The 22878-nt window shown below is 36.7% G+C and overlaps 1 protein-coding gene across 2 annotated transcripts in view; it reads left to right on the top strand.

Annotated features, from left to right (window-relative positions):
• The window catches only part of ADAMTS6 (ADAM metallopeptidase with thrombospondin type 1 motif 6), a 158655-nt gene that overhangs the window by 70869 nt on the left and 64908 nt on the right, over nt 1–22878 (top strand). For both annotated transcript variants that reach the window (XM_076361965.1, XM_076361964.1), the window contains 2 exons: nt 4748–4894; nt 14642–14783. In XM_076361965.1, the coding sequence (XP_076218080.1) occupies nt 4748–4894; nt 14642–14783 (289 nt within the window). The remainder of the gene's footprint in view (nt 1–4747; nt 4895–14641; nt 14784–22878) is intronic.

Raw genomic sequence — 22878 nt, 5'->3', positions numbered from 1 at the left:
TCTAGCAATGTACCTAGGCCAAAATATTTAGCTTGAAAATGACCCATTTCACTCTTAGTATGTATGTTTATTTTCTCTCTCCTAGTGCATATAATTAGTGTAATAAAACTTCTTAAGGTTAAAGTTTCTTTTCTGTCTTAGAAAGAAAGGTTTATTTTTCCTAAAGACTTACATGTAGTTATGCAGCTGTAAATCAGCCTCAAATAATAGACAAGAAGATCAAATGCTTGATTTTACAGTATTTCTCTTGCTTGTGTTCCTGTAACTTTATTGCCTCACCTGACTCAAGATTCTTAGTGTCTGGTATGCTTCTTCCTTACACTGTTAAACAAGTGGCAGAGCAAAGTAAGAGCTGCTGCTTTAAAAGAAATAGGTCAAATTCATTTAACTCATGAATTGGTAAGTGACTAAAAAATGAACATATCCTGTTGTATTTAGAGAAAGGAAATGTGAGTGTTCTCTGCAGAGATAATTGATTGCTAATGAGAAAAAGCAGTTCACTTGCGTAGCACATTTCAGATAACTTCAGTGCCATAAAAGTACATCGTATACAAAATAAACCTCGGTGAACAGTACTGAGGAGGATTCAGATTGTTTTGGATCTGTCTTCTCTGAATCTTAAGTGTTTGGATAATAAATCAGGACGGAAGCATCCTGGCTGTCTCACAAAATTAACTGCTGTCATTTCAGATACATCAGCAATAAGTGTTTGGCAACCATAACCATCATAGTTTAGAACCACCCAACAAATCAGTAACCGCATCTTAAATATAAATGAAATTGTAGGGACCAGCAGTATTGTTCCTTCGCAAGATAAAGGAAGGGTAGACGAGAAGTTTACATTCCCATTCTTCCCTCTGCTTATACTCCAGGGTCTCTGGTTACCTATTGCTGTTTTATTCAGTGCAGCTGAGACTAGGTATCTCGCCTGTGATTTTTGAGGTCAAGATCTTAAGTTGGATGTGTATTACAAATAATTCCCTCAGATAATTTTTTTAAGATACAAGGAAAAACAGATTGCCAAGGAAAAAAGAATCTGTTCCATTACAGATACTAGTAAATGAAACAGGCAGAGAGCACTAGTCAGATGTGCTGCCTTCTTAGCATTTTTTAAGAAGTAGACAAACTGTAGAGAAATAGTTTCAATTATGATTTTAAAGTTCTTAGTGTTGCTGCTTTGCACAGTTCCTAAATGTAATGGAGGTGCTGTCTTTGGAAAAGAGGAGCCATAATGTTTGAAAAAAAAGACCTGCTGGGTTAAACATCTTTCCTTGAGATGGCAGGTGGAAAAGTAACTTCATAGAAAAACTCGTGTCACCTGAGAAGACTTTTCACTCTCTCCTCGCTCATCTGGCTGTTCTTTTAAAGACAGAATTATACTGCTAGTTTTAGACAGGCTTTTTAAGCCGGTGAAAGAAATACAGTCTGTATCTGTGCAGTGAGTTTGAAAGGGGTAAGTAAATTATAACAGTGGCTCCACGAAGAGTATTTTATGTTCCCTCCTTTCTTCCCTGCCTTCCCACCCCAATCTAATTGCAAACATGCTTTTGTAAAAGACGTAGCTTTAATGTAATGGTGGCCAAATATAACCAACATGTTCTGATGGAAATAAAACTGGTACTTTGGACAGAAATGTGTTTTCATCTGCAATCCTGGCCATAGAAGCGCAAATTACTGGGCTGTAATTGCATGCTGCCACTACCATCTTTGGGAATAGATGACAGTAATTGCCAAACCCCTTTCCAAGCATCAGAAAAAATTACCTGCAGCTAATCATCAGTTTCCTACTAAATTCAGAAGCAGGGGCAAGTAGAAGAGCCTTCTTGGAAGGGAACAGGTGATTTAGGTGAATGAACATTTATAAAAAATGAGAATACCATCAGCTCATGAAAAGGCATTGAGTTCCTGTGTGCATCAGGAATCACATCTTCCATTCACAGACATGATTTTTATCAGGCATACCACTACCACAATCAGCAACGTCATCTTTTTCACAAGGAGAGCTTGTAGAAGGAGGAAAGCTATTAAACTGCAAAGTTTGTTCTTTTTTTTTTATAGGCCCAAAAGATAGAAATTTCATTTCCCAGACGGTTGAAGTCTGTCACTTCTTTGACAAATGGAATACACTAACTAGGGATAAGCTGGATATCAGATATAGTCAGCATGATCTAATTCAACTCTGTCCCACATACCCAAATGCTCATTTCTATAAAGGAGTCACTCATAGAGATTATTAAAAACTAAGGTTTTCTATTTTAAGAAATTGTTCAGAGGCAATTCAAAAGGAAATGTTTCTATTTGAAGTACCCCTAGAGAAGAGAAGGCTTTGGGGAGACCTTATTGCACCCTATCAGTACTTAAAGGGGGCTTACTTTTTAGCAGGGCCTGTTGCGACAGGACAAGGGGTAATGGCTTTAAACTAAAGGGGGGCAGATTTAGACTAGATATAAGGAAGAAATTTTTTATGCTGAGGGTGGTGAAGCACTGGCAGAGGTTGCCCAGAGAGGTGGTGGATGCCCCATCCCTGGAAACATTCAAGGTCAGGTTGGACGGGGCTCTGAGCAACCTGATCTAGTTGAAGACGTCCCTGCTCGTTGCAGGGGGGTTGGACTAGATGATCTTTAAAGGTCCCTTCCAACCCAAACTATTCTATGATTCTATGATAATTCTAGGAAATTATGGCAGTTGACAACTAGGTCAATAAAGTACATTTTCATTGTAAAATTCTGTTTCAGTGTGTTGCATTGGACATCTAAGTTCTTCCCTCCCCAAATACATATCGATATTGAAGACTGATCATAATAATTAGCACAGGTCTGAAAGTTTCATTATAATACAGACATTGCTCAGACAAGTTGTTTTTAAAGCTGTATTTTTTATATGTGAGGGGTATTTTTCATTTGATGATGGTGGTGTGTCAGTCAGACCTTTCCCATGGCTTACAGTATAGCATATGACTTACTGCATTTATGAGATATCATACACTGAACTAGATACGTGCAGGCATTGCTACAGACTAGGTTTTCCATAGGGAGACATCCCATAGGCAAGGAAATTATGCTTTTTTGATGATGAAGTCCTTTTCCAGCCTGTAGGAAACATCCATCATTCACTGATATTCCTTTTCTTATATTCATGCAATTAATGGGGTTTGGGAGGAATGGTTAGCTATACCTTGTGCTTGTAGGTTGTTATGATCAGCTGAAGAGGTGAAACAGTACCCAGTATATTGAAGCTCAGAATAACATGAAGGTCTTGTATTTTTTATATCACATCCTGGAGCAATATGTTCAGATTAATATAACACCACTATCACTATTTTCAGTAAAGAAAGTGGCATGAAATGGTATGAAGTGGTATTGTCAGTAGATAAATGACCAGCCTCTAATCTACCACCGTTTGTATGTTCTGGCAGTCAGTCCTAAAAGTTTCTAGAAAATCAAAACGGAGCGCCTCAACACATTTGTGTTCCTGAATGAAATCAGAGAGTCAGTCTTTTTAACATCTGTAATACAGAAGGTTCCAAAGACTGACCTCTTTGTATAATACACCAAGAAGTGACAGTTTTGCTGCTCTGGGTGTGCAGAAGCTCAGTTTTGGCATTCCTTTTAACTACTTCTCTGTCCCATGGTCAGGGAGGCTCCTACGTTTCTCACTACCTGTCCCTCTGATTTCATAAGCCTTGTGCCATGTTTGGGAAGAAGGAACAAATTTGACCAAAGGTTAATATTTAAAGAAATAAAGTTTTCCTCCCCAGTGATTGAGTGGAAATTAATCAAAGGCAGACTAAGAGAATGGAGTTTTAGAAAAGTGTGTACTATTAAGAAATATTTTGTTCAGGTGCTTCATTTATGTCAGGCCAGTCAGGTATACGTTGTTGATTGTTTAGGAATAACAGTAATAATTTAATTAAAGATAGTCTGTAATGAAAGTCTTTTCAAATAGATGCTCTGTGAATTTAATTCTAGTTTTAATTTGATGGTTACGTTGACAATCTGTAGCTCCAAGGGTGTATTTCAGTAGCTCAGGATTTCTAAGACATAAGGATTCTTTTGCCGTATTTCTTTTTCCAGAGTCATGTCATCTTTGTTGAAAGTTAGTTTATTTGTTGCCTGGAAATCCCTGTTGGCCAAGTGCCACCCAGAGGTTTCTTACTGTATTTTCTGCTGATTTTTAGTCGTCTTCATTCCGATGTTCCGTGACAAAGCAGAGCTCTAATAGAAGGGCTTCAAATCACTCTGTGAGTGGATACAGAGAGGGAGTGTGCATACAGCATGGCCCTGGGAATTGCAAAACCCGTGTTCAGCTTGAATTATCATTGGCTGCTGTGTGCCTATACTGTACCGTTACAGTAACATCACCTATTCTCTATTTGTCCTTGTTTACTAATCCAAGTGTCAGCACCACGATGTATATTCCTTATCCAGGTACAATACCAAATAAGTACTGAGTGCTCTGTATTTATCTTGCAAGAATATTGTTACATTTTCTTTAAAAGCTTTAAAATAACTAAAATGCTTTCAAAAGTCTGTGGGAGAAAAGAAAGTTAGGTAATTGTGCAGTATTCTGAGATCTGAATAAACTAAACAGAACTTAACTGATCCTGATTCTCCACTTAAGAGTTCTCCCGTACTAAGTGTGTTCTTTTAAGTCCAACATGATTTCTGTAAAGGTGACATTAAGTTTTAAGAGATGTCTGATGCTGTAGAAAAGTAATGGGCTGTTTCTCTCCTCCTCTTTTGGGCAGTTTTGGTATGAATCATGATGGAATTGGAAACTCCTGTGGGACCAAAGGTCATGAAGCAGCAAAGCTAATGGCAGCTCATATTACAGCAAACACCAACCCTTTCTCTTGGTCAGCCTGCAGTCGGGATTACATCACCAGTTTTTTAGAGTAAGTAATCTCTCAAGAAAAATCATGAGTTTTCAAAAAATTGACACCCTTCAGGATAAATAGTAGAGATACAGTGACCTGTTCTGATGGTTTACATTTTTAGAATAAACAGACAGAAATAATAGCAAGTCACTTAAGATTTTTATTTTGTAGAGCACTTTTTCTATGTAATGGCAAAAGCTTCTTCTGCTCCATTCCTCACCTTACAGTTCTCATTTTTAATGTATTCAAAACATTTTGAAGTGCTGATCATATCTTGTTACTTCATTAATCTGAGGGTGAGAAATATAGAAGGGTGTAATTTGTCTATGAATGATGTGAGGTATTTTTTTTTTTAAATACGTGCATAATGTGAGGGGATCTAATGAAGGGAAAAAGGTTGTAGCCCTCTTCCTTGTACATTTCATTCTCCAGATTTTTTTCATGCAGTCTTGTGGGCTTTTATCTATCAATGTTCTTCGGTACCATTAGTGAGAATATAAAGATTATAGAAGAGGTTGTCATAGATCTTTATATTAATACCTTAAAATTGTGCTAACCTATACTTCTGTGGTGACTTTTATCCAGAAGTAGATTGCTACCTGAAGTTTTACTTCTGTATGAAAAAATTTAAACAGTCAAAATATGTTAGTCTCAAAAATGTGCTCATATCAATGTATACATTGGTATATGCAATGTATAATGAAGCCTTTCTATGTGTTTTAAATTGTGGAAGACACACACAGAACTGTGAGTTCACTGAGAACAAATTAATAACTGGATTTTTTAAAATGGTGTAAGATGGGCTTTATGGGAGCAAATGGCAGTTGGTTTGTAGGTTCAGTGTCATCAGTGCAATCATTCCTTTAAGAAATAAAGGTTGTTCAATAATTCAGACACTTACTGTATTTTAGGAGATGGACTTAAACCAGTCAAGTGGTCTAACCATGAGACTACTAAGAACAAAATGAGCTTCTCCTCATCTTTCAGGGATCTAACCTCAGAATAAGGTGCTGTATTCTGAATCTTACCTGAAGGGACCCATCCAGACCGATAAATTTTCTTTAGGTCGGTTCAAATGTAGCTTGCCACGCAATGTAGAGGATCACTGAATTGGTCTGAAGAGCTGTTTGAGCTCCCTATAGAGTCAATTGGCAGAGACGGACATTTCATGTTGGTGCTGTTCAGAGGAAAAAAACTTCTCTTCAGTTAAGGTTATCAGGTTAAGGCATTTTGTATCACCCCACTGAACTGTGCACTCACCCAATTTTATGTACTGGAGCATTTAAGATGAGTGTCTAAACTAAAGCACATTGAATAAGTCATCCTTACCTATATGTGTGATACAGGTTTCTCACAATACAAATTGATTTTCTCAGGAGAGATATATATGTATTCATTTAACGCTACCATTATTAAAAAAAAATACAGGATAGTTTTGTTTTGTCATTACTAATAATTTGTGATAATTCAACACTGTTCCCGTTAGTAGACTTTCTAGTATGTCATGCAGCCTAGTTTTAACTATGACAAAGAATACAGTTTTCACATCTTTCCTGAGAGATTATTTCACAGCTTAGTAGTTCTGACTGTAAGCTTACAGTTCAGGTATTTTCTTGTAGCATTTGGGGGCTTGTTTCTTACTGTTACAGTTCTGCTATTCTCTGTCTCACTTCTATTTGTCGCTCTCCTCTGAACTCCATTTTGATCCCATAATTGTCCTGACAATAAGTTGCCTATTGATGAAGACGTAATTCAACAGGTAGCTAAGAAGTATTTTCTTATTTATGGGTTTAGAGAAAGAAACGTGGTAAAATTCTCTGGCTTGTGTTATGCTGCAAATTATTAGAGTTGAACGTTAGTTCCTAATGTTCTTGCACAGTTTTAAATTTTAGCCTGAACGAACTTTCTTGTTTCTTTACTTGATATGTATGCAGTGATCTTTCAAATTTTTACTGCCAGTTAAAAACATGTTTAGCTTGTGCCTCCTCTATGTTTAGTTTTTTAATCTATTTTATTATTTACTGTAAGCATCTCCATTACTACTTTCCGTTCCCTAGGACTGATTCACTGTTAAGTTTCATTTTTAAGTCTGTGGGATGCCAGTGAAATTGTAGTTATATTAGCATAAAGCCAGAATAGTACTCTGGTGAATCTGTTCCCATAGTTCTAATCTCTTCAGGTTTTTTGAGATACTTCTCTATCATTGCCAGTGTTTGCAACTCTACTCGAATTACTACCATCTGTGAATTTCGTTAAAAAATCATTACTGAAGATACTAAGTGATATTTGAGCTAGAGTAAAAAAACCCCTACACATAGCATCTTCAATAATAGATTATCTTTTATAGTATTTTAGCTGTATTTTTGTAACCCTGAATGTAGATGTTATTTTTTTCAAAGCCACCTTGGATAAACATTATTTTACATGTTGCAATTATGGATAGATTTTCCAATTTATAGGATACTGTGTTAAATAACACACTAAGAGCCAACAATAACTTCTCCTTCATCTACTAATTTTGCAGTCTATTTTTTAAAATGTCAGATTTCTCAAACATGATGTGTTCATTATAAGTCTATGCTACTTATTGTTTGTGGTTCTAATATCATATAAATGAATTGATACTTTTTTCTTAAAATAGTTTTTTTTATTTCATAAAGTAGAATAGTCTGTAAAACTGTAGGTTTTTTCTCCAGTTTCTAGTTTTCTCCCCAGCTTTTCATGTCATCTCCTCAATGGCAGCAGGAAGCTATTGAGATAGAGTTACACAGATACCTGCAGGAGAGCTGTCAGAAGCCTAGATCACTTCTTTTTACCCATTCACACCTTTCCTTAAGGCAGAACAGCTTTAAGAGCAGATAACTTTTCTGTTGCAGGTAATGATCAGTGAGCAAGAAGCAAAGAAAAACAGCGAGTTTCATGTGGTAGCAATTCCCTGACTGCTCCTATAAGAACAGAACAGTCTGCATCCAGACAGGAAAATTAATTCAGTTTTTTTCTAATACTTCTTCATAATGTAGCAACAGATGAGGAAAATGCTGATTTAGAGCTTCAGAGGCAAAGCCTCAAGATGTTGTCATCTGTGTCTCCAGATGTTTATTCCAGAGAGATTAGACTCTACCCCCTTTCTTTCCATTTTTGCTCAAGAATGGGAAAACAGCTGGGACAGTACCCAGTAGACTACAAACAAGGAAGACAAGTGTTTTTTTCTGTGCTGAATGAGTATGGCTAGTTTAGGATTCATTTAGCTATGTCTAACAAGAAAGATAGAACATGACGGGATGAAATGCAGATACCCAAGCAGAAACCTGAGGTCGTGAGTCTGTGTGGCATACCACAACGTCTTTTAGATGTATCAGCTTGGATCTGGATACGAGTTCGGGCAGGGCTGTCGTGGCACCAGGATAATGCAGCTGGAATGAATTTTGCTACAAGCTCATTACGTGTTCACAGTATTACATGGTAAAGTAGATTAATGTGGATTTACAAGCTTACCAGCTTGGGTCACCCCTTGCTACAGCAGTTTTGCACTGTGTGCCATTTTGTAGTGTAGATACCACATTGTCGTTTATCATCAGACAGAAGCATTTTGAAACAGAAGTCATCCTGGTGACACTCAAAGTAGAGCCTGACCTTCATTCTTCTCTTCCTCAAGACTTTCTAAAACTACACCCAGAAACATTTTCCAGACTGAGGCTACTGAGGAATAGCCATTAAGTATCACTTGGAAGGTATCAATTCAGTCAGGCACTAGTTGGGAAAGCAATTTATTTTGTGGGGTGGCCAAATAGAGGATGAGTATGGCTCAAAGCATGACAATAAGAGAAAGCAAAGCTATGTATTGCTAATATATCTATCAAAACTCTCAAGGAGGATGGCCAGCCAGCACAGGCTCTGAAGTGGCGAAAGAAAATAATTTTTTTCTGGGGAAAACATTCCTTCTAGCACATAATAGCTGTTGTCTGTCAAGCTTTATGTTAGAGTGAAAGATTGACTGAATTCAGTTTATCAACTGAATTGTTCATAAATGCTTTATAATGGCTTTAAATTTGACTAACCTTTTATGGAATTAAATGCAGAAATACTCACTGAAAACTGAAGGGTTGTAGAGCAGTGTCAGAGAACAGAGATTCCTGTGAGAGGAATAGAAACCCTTAGTATCTGTTTATAGGAGAAGTGAACCAAGCCTAAAAATACTGTTTTTGACTGAAAACCAATTACTATAAATTTCATTCTATGCAGAGTGTGTGTGTGTGTGTATATAAAAAAAAAATTTATAAAACACACAAGTTTCATTATATCCAGCATATATTTATACAGTGTGCCTATAGAGCCATGCAGATACTTAGACATAAGGAAGAGAACTTTCTGCCTAGGATTCTTTATTCAGTTACTTTTATGTTTTGTAATAACAAAATCTGGGTGATCTCTGAAATCATAGTTCGTTAATCTTGTCAGTATTAGATAGAAGAAGGTGTTAGAAGAAGCCAGATAACCAACTCTGTCTTTCAAAGGTAGGATTGTCTTTTGAAGATGAATGGAGAAGAACCAAGAGTCTTTAAACTATTTGAATAAGAACTATCACAGGAAATTCTTGGAGAGTCTCTAGGATTGCCATACAGCAGGATTTAGGTTGGAGACTACACCTTTCTCACTCCAGAAAGGAGGCAAAACTACCTTGGGCCAAGCAAGCCCATGTAGACAATATAAAAAATCATCCAATGTTTGGGCCCAGACATCATCTACCCAGGAATCTTGGACATGCAAGTGGATATGCAAGATAAATACAGGATACATCTATATATGCCTCATAAGCTATCTATGGCAGATTGGCCAGTCCCCTGGTACTCCAGTAATCTAAATTAACTTTTAAAAAAAAGTACAAGCCAAGACTAGTTTTGAAAGATAAGGTCACATCAATCATAGAAATTTCATCTCTCTCTCTACAGTTCAATGGAGAAAATTTACATTTGGTATTATCTGTTGACCTACACTTTGGATTATAATTTGCTTCTTTTTTCTTTAAAGTTTACTAGGAATTTTTTTTTTTTAGCTAACAGATAATTGAAAAAAAAGCATATGTCCCCAATTTCTGTGGATTTCTGCAACTTTGAAAGTCTTATGTTTTGCTTAAAAGGTGACCCAATTAAAAAAACCCGAAAACCAGTTTCTGTAATCATGGACTGGCAATACATTTTTGAGTGTTGACTTTGCAAGTATTACTCTTTGCCTACCTCTTGGGTTATTTAAATTTAAAGAAACTGTAAAGGGCAGAATCAGCAGCAGATTCCCATTAACTTACTTGTAGAATGTTTGATGAAATAAATACAGAACAACAAATTGGCCCGATGTTTTATAGCTAAGTATCTCCCAAACTCTCAAGACCAGATACGAATAGATTTTGGTAGGTAGATGATTTTGATAGATGGACCAATAGATTTTTCCTAATATGGTTGCTGGATAATTATTCAAATTAATAAAAGAACTCTTTGGAACACAGACCATATTGTGGAGGAAAGTAAACATTAAAGAAATATCAAATTATCTACTACCAAACAAAAGAAAATTTGAGCATTATGAAAAGATCGTGCAAAAGTAGAGAGTCTTTGCTATGAAATAGATACGAAAACATAGAACAAGGCTTGCATAAAAGATTGGAAGGAAGTAGAATTCATCATGAGAGTGAGTGGTAAATCCACATCAATATCTGAATTTCCCTAACATTCAAGAATGTTTTCATTTAGTAATCCTATTCTGCATCATTTTAATTTTAAACATACCAGTCCAAATCACACTTCCATTACTTATGCCCTGATTCTGCAAATATTTATGTTATTATCTGTACGCTATTGAGCAATCTGCAGAGTTTATTCATTAATGTCAAGTTAAGCAGCTTTTGTAACCGGTACAGAAATATATCCTGGTGCTCTCTAAAAATCAGTTTTTACTCAGGAAAAGTATGTAATAAATATGAAGTAAGGATTCTGTTAGGAGCCAAATGTTATATATAGGCATGTAAATATTTCTTGTTTTTATATGTATGTATAAAATGCACTGTGTTTATAGTTAAAAATTTTACTATTGTTTTTTCCAAATTTTATGGGTAATTTGGTAACAGAATTAAATAAAATATTATGTATACTCGCCATATAGGTACGTATATGATTGTTTAGCTATAACAGATAATTACAAATATTTATAATACATTTAATTTCTGATTGTTAATCATAGCTTGCCTTATAGTCCACATCATTGTTATGAATGAACCAATTCTGTAACATTCAAAACCTATTTTCAGTGCCAGTGTTCTGGGATATTTTCTTCAACCATTGAAGGAGTCATGTTGTACTGTGTATGTTGCTGAGATATTTGGGAATAGATACTGTAATAGGAGCATAAACCCTGAAAGGTCTACATCCATGGTTTTTGCTTTTTCTCTTTATTTGCCTTGGATACAACAGTGATATCTGTACAGAGGTGATGATCCTCAGTTTTGCATTGCTCAGTCTGTAAAGGTTGTAACATTGTGAATTCCTGGTTGCGGTTATTTTTATCAAGCAGTTAGCAGTGATAGCATGTCTGAGATCTTAAGCTTTCAGAGAATGCTCTAGTATCCTTGATTTCCTTCCAAACAGAAGAATAATTTGCTATCCTGTGATAAGAAAATACAAAACAATGTTTAAACTATATTATAGAGTGTTTTACGAAGATCTTTTGAGACACTACACTGGCATACTGGGGTGAAATGACATCAAGCTTAGTTATTTTATAATTGAAACCAGTCCCACTACATCCCATAAAACCTCATGAAATTAACCTAAAATTAGGAAAATGAGAAAGTCTTTTGAGTACTAGTAGTATCTTGTGCAGTAAATAGAATGTAAGGATGAGTTTGAGATCATCTTATTTCTATTGCAGACACTGAAGATTTATCCACTCCCTGTTCAAAAATGTAAATGCTTTGCAAGGATATCCTATAGGTTTTTTGACTTTGTATATGCTTCCTATATAAGATAAAATCACAAAGCACAAAAGTGATTGTGAGTAGAAATTTTCTAAAGTTGCAGAGATGAAGGTATTTGGGCATTCTTTTCCTTCCTGTTATCTTTTTTACATCTACACAAAGGGCTTTTTTCACTTTTGTAGGCCTGATTGATAATAACTATTATATCTCTGTTTATAAAGTGCTCCGATACCATTATTCTTCTTGCACCCTTTTGGTTCATTCCCCTAGATTTAGCAGATTTTTTTTTTCTCAACTATCTGGGTTTTGCTTTGGTGGAGCGAAGAGAAAGGGAGAAGAACAAGGGCGTAGACTCACGAGTGTTACACCTTTCCCGACTCCAGTAGAAGTTGTCTGGAAAGATTATATGGTCCTCAGCCTATATTCATCCTTTGCACAGCTTTGGTGAGACCTTTCATTACCAATGGAAAGTCCCTGGTTTTATTAATGTGTTTTATAACACATGCTATTTCTTTTCCAAAATACTTCAATTCACACAATACGGTATCAGGTTCTCACAGTAAGTTTGTAAAATGTGTCATTTTGTTCAACTACTTGAGAGAAATAATAGAACTGAAGCAGAAGGAAAGAGAGGAACAAACTTACAGTCTGAGAGGTGGTGATGTAATGTAGCTAGTAAGTTAATGACTGTTTAGTATTAATTTTCTTGCTTTTTTACTACTACAACAATATTTCATTATGGTGAAAATCCTGTCATTAGAGCAGAAGAGGCATATTTTTGTATTTACTACAAGGATTTTGACTTACATTTCTGCAATTACATGTCTTGTAGAGTAGGTATAGACTTTAATTTAGAAGTTCCGTGAATTTAAAGATTTAGATCTGATTCTGTAATCTAATTCATGCAAGGGTACGTATGCCTGTGGAGAGAGTCACCGAAGGTAATGAGGGTTTTTAAATGCTGTGCCCTTGGCTGTCTGTTTACAGGATCACAGCCTACAGACCAAAATCTGCACTACTGGAATCTATGGAAATGTTACCATCATATGCAATACTAGCTCAAGCTGATGTCAAATGCTAAACTTCACACTGCTTGTTTAAGCAAAGTTCCTATCTGCAGTTTGGTCCAGACAATGCAGAAAGATCAGATTGTATTTGAGTTATTTTCCTGTTGGAATTATTAACATGTACTCCTCATACACGCAAAATACAACACTGAAATATTTCAAAAGAATGTAGGATAGTTTCCCAACTTCTGCTATTAGAAAGTATATATGCTTGCAATAATGAAAAGTGGAATAAAGGGGCAAGTACATTATTTTTTATGCCAGAACCACACAGTTGATACTTTAAAGGTAGATTTCAGCTGAGGGGGTATGTGTGCGCACGCGTGTGTGTGCGTGCAGGTGAATCACACTAAATTCATTGGGATTAGTAACCGAATATCATATTTCTTTCTGTATTTACCTGATTATTGCCTTAGTTGCTCTTTGCCACCTTCTGAAATAGTTGGCAGTTGTTTGTTTCTTTGTTTCTCCAGAGCGTTTATTGTAGTATTTCAAAGAATTTAATAAAATAGGGTTAAAATGAGAATATAAAATGCGTAGTTAAAGGAGGCTTTTTGCTCTTTTTTCATCTGCAGATGAAAAGTATAGAATATTGGAGATCTCCAAAAAACAGTGTAGAACATTCACTTCTGAAATTATGTTCCTTTGGCAAGGTGCATGGAAAAGATTTGGAAAAAAAAAACATAAGTGCTGGCAAAATTTGTAGGAATGTCGGAAAAAAATTTAAAGTGTTGGCATAAGAATTCTTTAAAAATCCTCACTTTTTCACATGTGAAATGAAAGTAAAAAAGCATCTGTCCTCTTTTATGCACACTGACTAAATAAAACTGAATAATTATATTTAGCAAAGTACAAAGTTTTCCAAACAGAACTCTGTCTGCATTTGGCTTGCTTTGTTGTTTATTCCACTACACTACGATATCGTGGTTGAATATGGGCATATTTTGCAAAAAACCCTGCCAACCACCAAACAAAACAGTGAATATAAAAGAAGAAAATATTAATGTTTTCAAAGGTGATGATCTTAGTTCTAACATGAAATTTTTAAGACTAAATATTATTGATACAATAGAAAAGATCTTGGATCCATACAAGTTTTTTCACTCACCCTAGTATAGGTAAATTTGAAGATCCTGCAGAATTTTTACCACTGTAACTATTTTGTTCACTCAAATGGAAGAAAAGCATGCATGTTAAAGTCCTAATCCTAGAAACATTGTCATACTGAAATTTAAATGTGTTTTACTTTTATATAAACCAATTGAGCTGCTTATATCTATAAGATTGTACTTAGCTGTTTGAAGGATCAGAAGTGTCAGTAAGAATTGTAAACTGAATTTCTTTTATTTGCTTAATTTGTTTATTTTTCATTCTGTGACCAAATGTAGCTATTCTTCAGTGAAAACAAATAGCAATCTTAAAACAAAAATGAAAATCAGTCTTGTGTGGCTCAGAAATTATCGCACGTTAAAAAAGGATAATATATGAAATCTATTTCACAATCTAAAATAAGCATTTTTGTTAATAATAATGATGAAAAATTATTTTAATCTCTTAATTCCCTCTAATTATTTTTTCTTTTTACTATGGGTGTACCATCTTACTGTTTGTTTATTGCAATCATATTTGTTTCACACCCAGTGCTGTTAAAAGTAAGAACTAGATACATGATATCATTACTGTGATTTACAGTCAGTAGAATTCCTAATTGATTTGGTCCTTTATGTTGAACAGTTCGGGCCGTGGTACTTGCCTTGATAATGAGCCTCCCAAGCGTGACTTTCTTTATCCAGCTGTGGCCCCAGGTCAGGTGTATGATGCTGATGAACAGTGTCGCTTCCAGTATGGAGCAACATCCCGCCAATGTAAATATGGGGTAAGAAGTCTTAATCCTTATGCTGAGTGTACTGCTTAGTCATTTGTATATATTCCTTTATAACATAAATCTTTAGTTAGATGCAGTAGTGGGTTACAGATTTCCCATAGCATGTCTGGTGCCATGATACCTAAGCAAAGGGTACATTTTAATCCTTATGCTGCATCTTTTGCTTGAGTCATTTGTGTGTACTGTACACCAAAATGTGTGGGTAACAATGAGCTGGGGAAAACATTCTTTAATTTTAGGAAAAAAAGGAGCCCAGAACACTTGATCCTGCTCCTTGTAAAGTGTAGTACAGAATTTTCCTTGGTTTCAGTTAAATGAGATCAGGTTCATGTTGTATTAATCTTGAAACATGAAATCTGTTGTGTTGGCTTTAACTTTTCAATTTAAAGCTACATTTTGAAATTACTTTTGTACTTGTATTGATTTGTCAGGTCTGGTTTTATTTTCTTTCCCTCCCTTCCCCCCCCCCCCCCCCCCCCCCCCCCGACACTGAGTTTATTGTTTCTCACATTGTTCAGATCTCTTTTTGGAAAGATGAATTATGGTTATGGGAACAGAGGAACATGAAGCTAGATAGCTGAATAGAATACTGAATAGCGAAGTACTAGCAAAGCTTTAGCTGCAAGTACCAGTGTGCAATAATTAAGGTAAATAAATTTACAGTAGATATAAAAACCTGCACACTTAGGCCATTATGCAATACATTTATAAATACTTACTTAAAATCTTGCAGCCCAAAGTATGTAGTTAAAGGGTGCATTCTGCTCTGCTTGTCATCAGGTAATCAGCTGAGACTAAAATAAACCTTGAAAACATATCTAGTGGTTTAAAAGTAAATAGTTTTAATAATATTTTAATTTTTAGATTATTCAAATGAAACAATGTAATCATTGAATTTACAGTCTATTTACTTCTCTAAAGGCTAGCTACAAAGAAGGTCCATTGTTAATATCCCTGGGGTGATAAACACAATATTATTCTTGGGATGCCTCTTTGGCAGATCGCATTGTGCAAAGGATTTAAACGTTGTGTAGCTGGCTGACTAGCTCACTGGGTCTTCTGATCCCTCATCAAACCTCTTTTGGCCTTCATTGTTCCTCTTTAAGTTCTCACTTCCCACCACTGTTCTTTAAGGGCCCTGTTTCCTGTCACTACATCCAAGTCATACCTTTTTTTTTCTTTTTTCTTACAAATTCTCACCACACGCACTCTTTTATTTTCAGACTAAGGAAATCTGCAGGTATTTAATCCATGATTTATAGCACAGTCTTTGGAGATAGACTGCATTTTAAATTAAACTGGAAAGTTAATAATGTGCAAAACTTGGCTTTTCCACATGTATGTTGTATTTTTCAAACACTGTTAAACGATGTAATCATTGTTGTGATGATCACGTTGCACAGTACACTTCCTTTCTTAAACCAGTTTCTAAACCACAAACAATTGGAAGTAATGAAGATGTGTAGGTAATCTTGGCTTTCTGCCTTCTGCTTTCTTTTTGTTTTAAAGTTTTTGTTGGGATTCCCTTATAGTTACAAAAAAGATGTCAACACTTAATTGAGGCAATACTTAAAAGAAGTGATGTCTTCATGTGACATTACCAGTATTCTGAATTGATAATAGTGTATTGTGTTCCATCAGTGTGCCATCACTGTGAGCATAACTTATAAGTATCTCAGAAAAAAAACCCCTGTTTTTAATAAAAGGATTCAGACTGCATATGTTAATATAACACGTTATTGTAGAAGTCTGGTAGTACCCACTCTAAGAAATGATATGCATTTAAAATAGCATCAACATTTAAAAATATTATCCACCATGGCCATAATGCTCTGAAAATGCCATCTTCATGATTATGATCATACCGATTTCAAGGGATAATTTTGAATGGAGGGAAAAAAAAAGTCTTTGGAAGCTGGTAGTGCAGATCGAAAATATCCACACAAGAAAGACGTATTCATATATGAAAGGATTTTTAGAACTGAGTAGTGGAACTAGATCTAAATACCAGGAAAAACTAAGCTGAATACTCTGCTCAACTCTGTCATTATCAAAAGTAAACAGCCAGTGCTTTGGATATTCCTTTCTGATGTACTGTTCACATGAAAATGCCATTAATAGTTCATTGATCTTACTCTAACAGACACGTGCAACTATGGACAGAAAAACATAGTAAAAATCCCTAATTAACAGTGGACCTAGTTCATATACTAAGTTCTTTCTAGCACTTCTTTTAGCCCTTTTTATTTGAAGTGCCTGGTAAAAAAGGGGTAGAGCAGGTTTTCCAACATGGGGTTTAGTGACCCAGAAGGAAATAAATTCTAAACCAAAGGGCAATCTCAGAGAAAATTGCTTGCCTTTTTTTCTCTTGCTCATGTTCTTTATGGATTTGTGATGGCAAGACATGACAAGAGAAACAGTCAAACTCTGAAATCAAAGGCCAAAAAATTACAAGTCTCCTTTGGGCTCTGATGTAGCTGTCGAGATAGTTGGTGTTTTTAAAGTAACTTGGAAAATCTTCATGTTCTTTCTGCTTTGGAGTTCTGTCATAATGTCTTACTAACCTTTAGAAAAATTACCTCTTTCAACCATCTAGCTTTAATGTTCATCTGTGTTCATTGCCTTTTCTCCCATATTTCCTCATCCATTCCCTCTGTATGTTTATTTTAAACTGTTTGTTGCTTTTGATCATAGATCATGTCCTAATCCTGCAAAGAATTTTGCCCATTTAAGTACCTGAATCCTTTTTCACTTAGGAACTTGAAGTTAAATACATGGGGAGGTGTTTGAACAATTAAGGCATCAGAACTAAAGTACTAAAGGGGCTGCAAGTTCCTGCCTTTCTGTGTGTGTGTTTACTGACAAGGAGCCAATTTGACCTTAAAAGGAGCTCTTTTGGTAGTTGTTTTGATACTATTGTAAGTACTAGACCTAATTAAACTGTTTAGTCACTTACGGACAGAACTGTTCCAGCAAAAGCATTGTGGCTATTGGTCAGATTTCCCTGTATTGTTCAGCACATGAAGTCGGACAAGAATTCAAAGAGATGCTTTAGCTCTTTGAGCTGAAAAAATAGAACCACATGTTAGCAAGTAGACAGTGATCCTTCTAATGTTACCTGTGCATTGTTCTTTATACTATAGTTTCTACCATTTCTGACACAGGGGCAGTTTTAGAGAATTGAAGTGAAGAAATAGATACTTTGAATAAAGAATTGAGAGGCAATGTCTCAAGCTGCTTAAAATACTTCATTTTTAGCGTACACTTTCATATTCAGGAGAATGTTAAAATTATGACCTACAGTGAGCCAAATTGTAATGGTGGAAAGTTCATCATATAATACTGACGCATAGCTTTTTCCTAAAGGCAATACATGCTTTCAGGTATCTTACTGGATTCACTGCAGTGGGAGATTTTGAGGTTATTAGGAACAGTGCTAGTTCTTGTTCATTTATGTAGCTACTAGGTATGCTACATCTTCCTAGGGTGATGCAGTGTGAATTCTCTTCTGCTGATTGTCAGGTGTGTCTCAGTTCTTTGCTCTGTTTGTATGCCAGTTTCCCTGATAGTTCAGAACCTTTTTCAACCCTTTTGTTTAGGTGAGCATAAGGAGAACGTTTTTTATTGACTCCTTACCTCTTTAACCTTTGAGCATCTGCCTAATAACAGTTGGCTGTTGGCTATCTCTGGGTTAACTCAGGAAAGAATTCCAGTCTTGACTTCAAATTTCTCTGTTTTATGAGTTTAAATAATACCTGAAATATGCCTGACTAACTTAAGATTTTGTGATTCAAAATAATGCTTTGCTTTAGAGCTGGTCCCCACATTTTTAGGACAGGCTAAAACCTCAGACTTTTTAATAGCAGTTAATACTTTATGCATATGGTTGATATTGCTGTGGTGCATTTTATGATCTGTGAAGCTGTTGGCTGCTAGCATGGGTTTCAGAGATAGTGCCTTACAATTCTTTGGTATATTTTTTTGTATTTTATGCTTTTCCACTATCATTGGTGTCAGTAAATACTCTGAGTAGGGGGAAAAGGGGACAAACTCTCCTTTCCTTTGCATACATGGCTTCACTAAAATCAGCAGGACCACTCTTTGTATTTCACACTAGCGTTTAATACATCAGGTAATGTATATTAGCTGATGACAGGTAGCTCTCTTTGTCATGGTCTTAATGTTTGCAATTAAGTTCTCCAGTTAGTTTGCCAACAAAAATAGCTTTAGACTCAAATACCAGTTTTTATTCACATTTTGTTAGTGTGTTTTGGAGGACAGAGAAGAGTTCAAGCTATGAACTTACTGCTTGTAAACAGACAGAATGAAGATACATTCTCAGAATAAGGAGTCCTTCTGCTGCCTTCAAATAGTTCCCTTGCAGTAGTTGTCTCTAGGAGGTTTTTAATGAGTTACGGGGAGTGGCCATAAAGTTAATTACCATTAAAGGAAAGTTGCTGGGAAGGTGTTGACTACAGAAATACAGGACATGCAGTTGTCATACCTTCACTGCTTCCTAGTTTTCCACATACCAGTTCAGAGACAGAATAGTTTCGCTGAATTAGTTAGTAATGACCAAAACAAAACAGCATTTGTCAGCTAACTTTCAAATCCAGGAGAGTAAACAAATTGCTATACACAGCAGTTCTACAATATTTCTTCTAGGGCAAAATAGCCTGAATTACAATTGACCCTTGTAATCAGGTGATACAAACTTTAATGTTAGTGAATTAAACTGTCACTTTTTTCATGAAACACTGATGTGATAAATGAAGAGAGGTAGTAAGCTTGATGTAGGGTTTTAGTAGGCTGTTTTCTCAGAAGGAAAGGCAGAGAAGCCACTGGTGTATCTTTGCACCAGAACTACCGGTTCCCTTTTGTTCCCTCACCCGTTGATACTATGACTAGGTTTGTGCATTCAGTTGAATCTGTACATAGTACTTAGTAACTCACTGAAAAGTGACTCTTTTCCCCCCAGCTTCGTACGTCATACCATGGCTAAATCGCTTTATACTTGGCGTTCGTTAGCAGAGCATAAGTAGTTTGATCAGATGGATTTATATTATATTGCTCACAAATTAAGTGTTAAGAGTATGTGTAGGTGAAGAGAGGAATTGAAGATCCTGGTATTACTCTGTCGTTTTTATCAACCTTTCCATTACTTTTTATTTCTTAAGGTCTTGCTGGTCAAGTGCAAAACCTCTCAGCACTATTGTGCAGGCCGTTTGCGTTTAGAATGATTAAAGTTTCGAGCTTTTCTTGTGTAAGGACTTACAGGATTGTGCTGTACTTAAGAACATTTGTGAATCACTTTCAGCTTTATTCTTAAAGTGAATTTTGTTCCCTCTTTTTTTAAGATTAGGGTGTGTACAGCCAAGGGAAATCCTAGAAGTTTTCCTTTTTCTGAATCCTAGTTTTACATCCTTTATATGTCTTTTTCTAACAAGTTCCTGTAGTCCCCTCTCTTCTTTCCTAGCACTATCTTGTCTCCAAACCCACTTTCTCTTTTTCCCTCCCTCTTTGTCCCCCCCTTCCCTCTATCTCTCCCCTCTCTCCCCCCTTCCCCCCCCTCCCCTCCCTCTTCCTCCTCTCCCCCCTCTTCCCCCTCTCTCTTCCCCCCTCCCCCCTCTCCCCCCCTTCCCCTTCTCCCCTTTCCCCCTTCCCCCTTTTCCCTCCTGCCCCACTCTCTTCCCCCTGTCCCCTCCTCCCTCTTCCCCTCCCTCCTGCCCCCCTCCCCCCTCCCTCCCCGTCTCTCCCTCTCTCTCTCCCCCCCCACTCCCTTCCCCCCTCTCTCTTCCCCTTCCCCCCTTCAGCCTCTTCCCCCCTCTCCCCCCTCTTCCCTCCCTCTCTTCCCCTCTCTCTTCTCCCTCTCTTCCCCCCTTCCCCCTCTCTCCCCCCTCCCCATCTCTCCCCTTCCCCCTCTCTCTTCCCCCCTTCTCCCCTTCCCCCTCTCTCTTCCCCCTCTCTCTTCCCCCCCTCTTCCCCCTCCCTCCCCCCTCCCCCTTCCTCCCCTTCCCCCATTTCCCCCCTCTTCCCCCTCTCTTTTTTCCCCCGTCCCCCCCTTCCCCCCTCTTCCCCCCTCCCCCTCCTTCCCCCCTCTCTCTCCCCCACTTCCCCCCTCTCTCTTCCTCCCTCTCCCTCCTTGCCCCCTCTTCTCCCACTCTCTTCCCCCCACCCCTTCCCCCTCCAACGTAACACCAATGTGCCTGGATCTTAGGAAATCTGTTTAAAAAGTGCAAGGGGAAGCTAGTGGTGAAAGCAGAAGTGCATTAGATGACAGTAGAAGCAATAATGAGGTTCCAGGTACTGGAATGTGGTTTGAAGAAAGATGGGATAAGTTGCATGGGTTTGAAAGGGAAGATGCTACTTGGAGGTGATTGACCTTGTGGGGCTTCTGTAGTTTCCATAAGGTTCACATAAGCACCCAATATTTAGGAAAGAATGCTGGTAACATAATATGAATGTACGACTTAAGCTTCGGATTCGATTTCACATTCTTTTAGCATGTTGTGATTCATAACATGCTGCACCACTTAATGAGCATTTGGTAGTGGAGCACTAAAATGCTAACTTTTGGGTGCTTATCTGAACTAAACTTTGAACCTTCTGAAGTTCACCCATAATTATAGTCTTCTAGTTTTAATCATGTTGCCAGCAGTATTTCAGCAGTGAGGCTGAAGATACTCTAGGTTGATGCTTTTCAGGTCTGAATTGTAAGTTACAATTCAAGCTAATTATTTTTATGCTCTATTTTAGCAAATGCTCATCAAGAGGTGCAGCATATTATAGATTAAACGTGCTGAAGTAACATAAAATCCTAATTAACATTTAAAATTTTATGAACAAAAATGAAACTCCCAAATTATCATAGTTTAATATGCATTGTGCATGTATTTTCCATCTTAATTTTTTAATATTATGGACCAAACTGCTAACTTTTGTTGGAGGCTTTCATTAGTGTTGAAAACATTAAGAACAGCACAGCAATTTGATCTTTGCTCATATTACTGAGTTTTCATTGTGCTGTATTGTTACCATTTATGATGATTATGATATAGGATGCTTAGGTGTTACATAATTTGAAATGCCTATATGTAACTCTGCATGACACAACAGAAAGAGGCTCCATCATTGATAACACTTAGGCAAAAGGAAGATAATTTGATTTGCCTTTTTTTTTCTCTAGATGGGTTCAGCTTTGTTTAATTTACTGCAAATACAAGCATCCGAATTCCAAACTGAAGTCATGGAGCCCTAAGATACACCGTTACAGGTTGTCATCTATCTTGTCTTGATCTTGTGAAAGGCCTCAGCTTCAGTTTATGTTTCCTGGATTTCTAAAACACTTTCCCATGTTTGCTTTACAAATTAATAGTTATTAAATCCACACATTTGGAGACTGACTTTGAGGTCATTGATCAATTTTCAGATTATGCTTCTTTCTCTTAGTTTCAGTAAGTTATTCACACAAATTTAACGTTGGCAAAAGATATGTTAGCTTCATCCTGTGTCCACCAATGAAGAAAAGGCTACCCTAAAGGGTCACCTTGTGTTGGTGGGTGGGTGGGGGTGGGTGGGTGTGCGTGCATGAGTGTATGCATTATAGTGTATAGAAAAAAACCAGTATACGTTCTACTAGTGATTTTGGGCCTGACCTTTACAGGGAAGTTCCTCATGTGTTTTTAAGGCTGGCTTATTAAAACCAGTTGCTTAGAGATGTTACAGATAGAACGGTGGTAGTAAGGAAATGGCTCAAATCAGTAACTATGAAACTAAGGTAGTACCAGGTATAGGGTTGAGCTGGAGAACAGAAAGCTTTATGCACCTTAGGCAGAATTTCTCTGTTAACTTTCCAAAATCAGCTGAAAATAAAGAAGACATAGCCATAGTAGTATGTGGTATAATTCCATTTTCATTTAATGAAATAACAGCACAGATGGATTTTCCACTTCTTTTTAGATATCTTATTTGTTTTCAAATGACTATTAATGTTATTTTTAATTTCATGTACAGGGTGATGGAGAATGTACTTCAGATTCTACTCTTTCTTTTAAATGCAAAACAGCAGGGGAAAATAAACAACTTC

Source organism: Aptenodytes patagonicus, chromosome Z (genome assembly GCF_965638725.1).
Source record: "Aptenodytes patagonicus chromosome Z, bAptPat1.pri.cur, whole genome shotgun sequence".
Lineage (NCBI taxonomy): Eukaryota > Metazoa > Chordata > Aves > Sphenisciformes > Spheniscidae > Aptenodytes > Aptenodytes patagonicus.
This window is presented reverse-complemented; position numbering and strand designations above follow the sequence as displayed.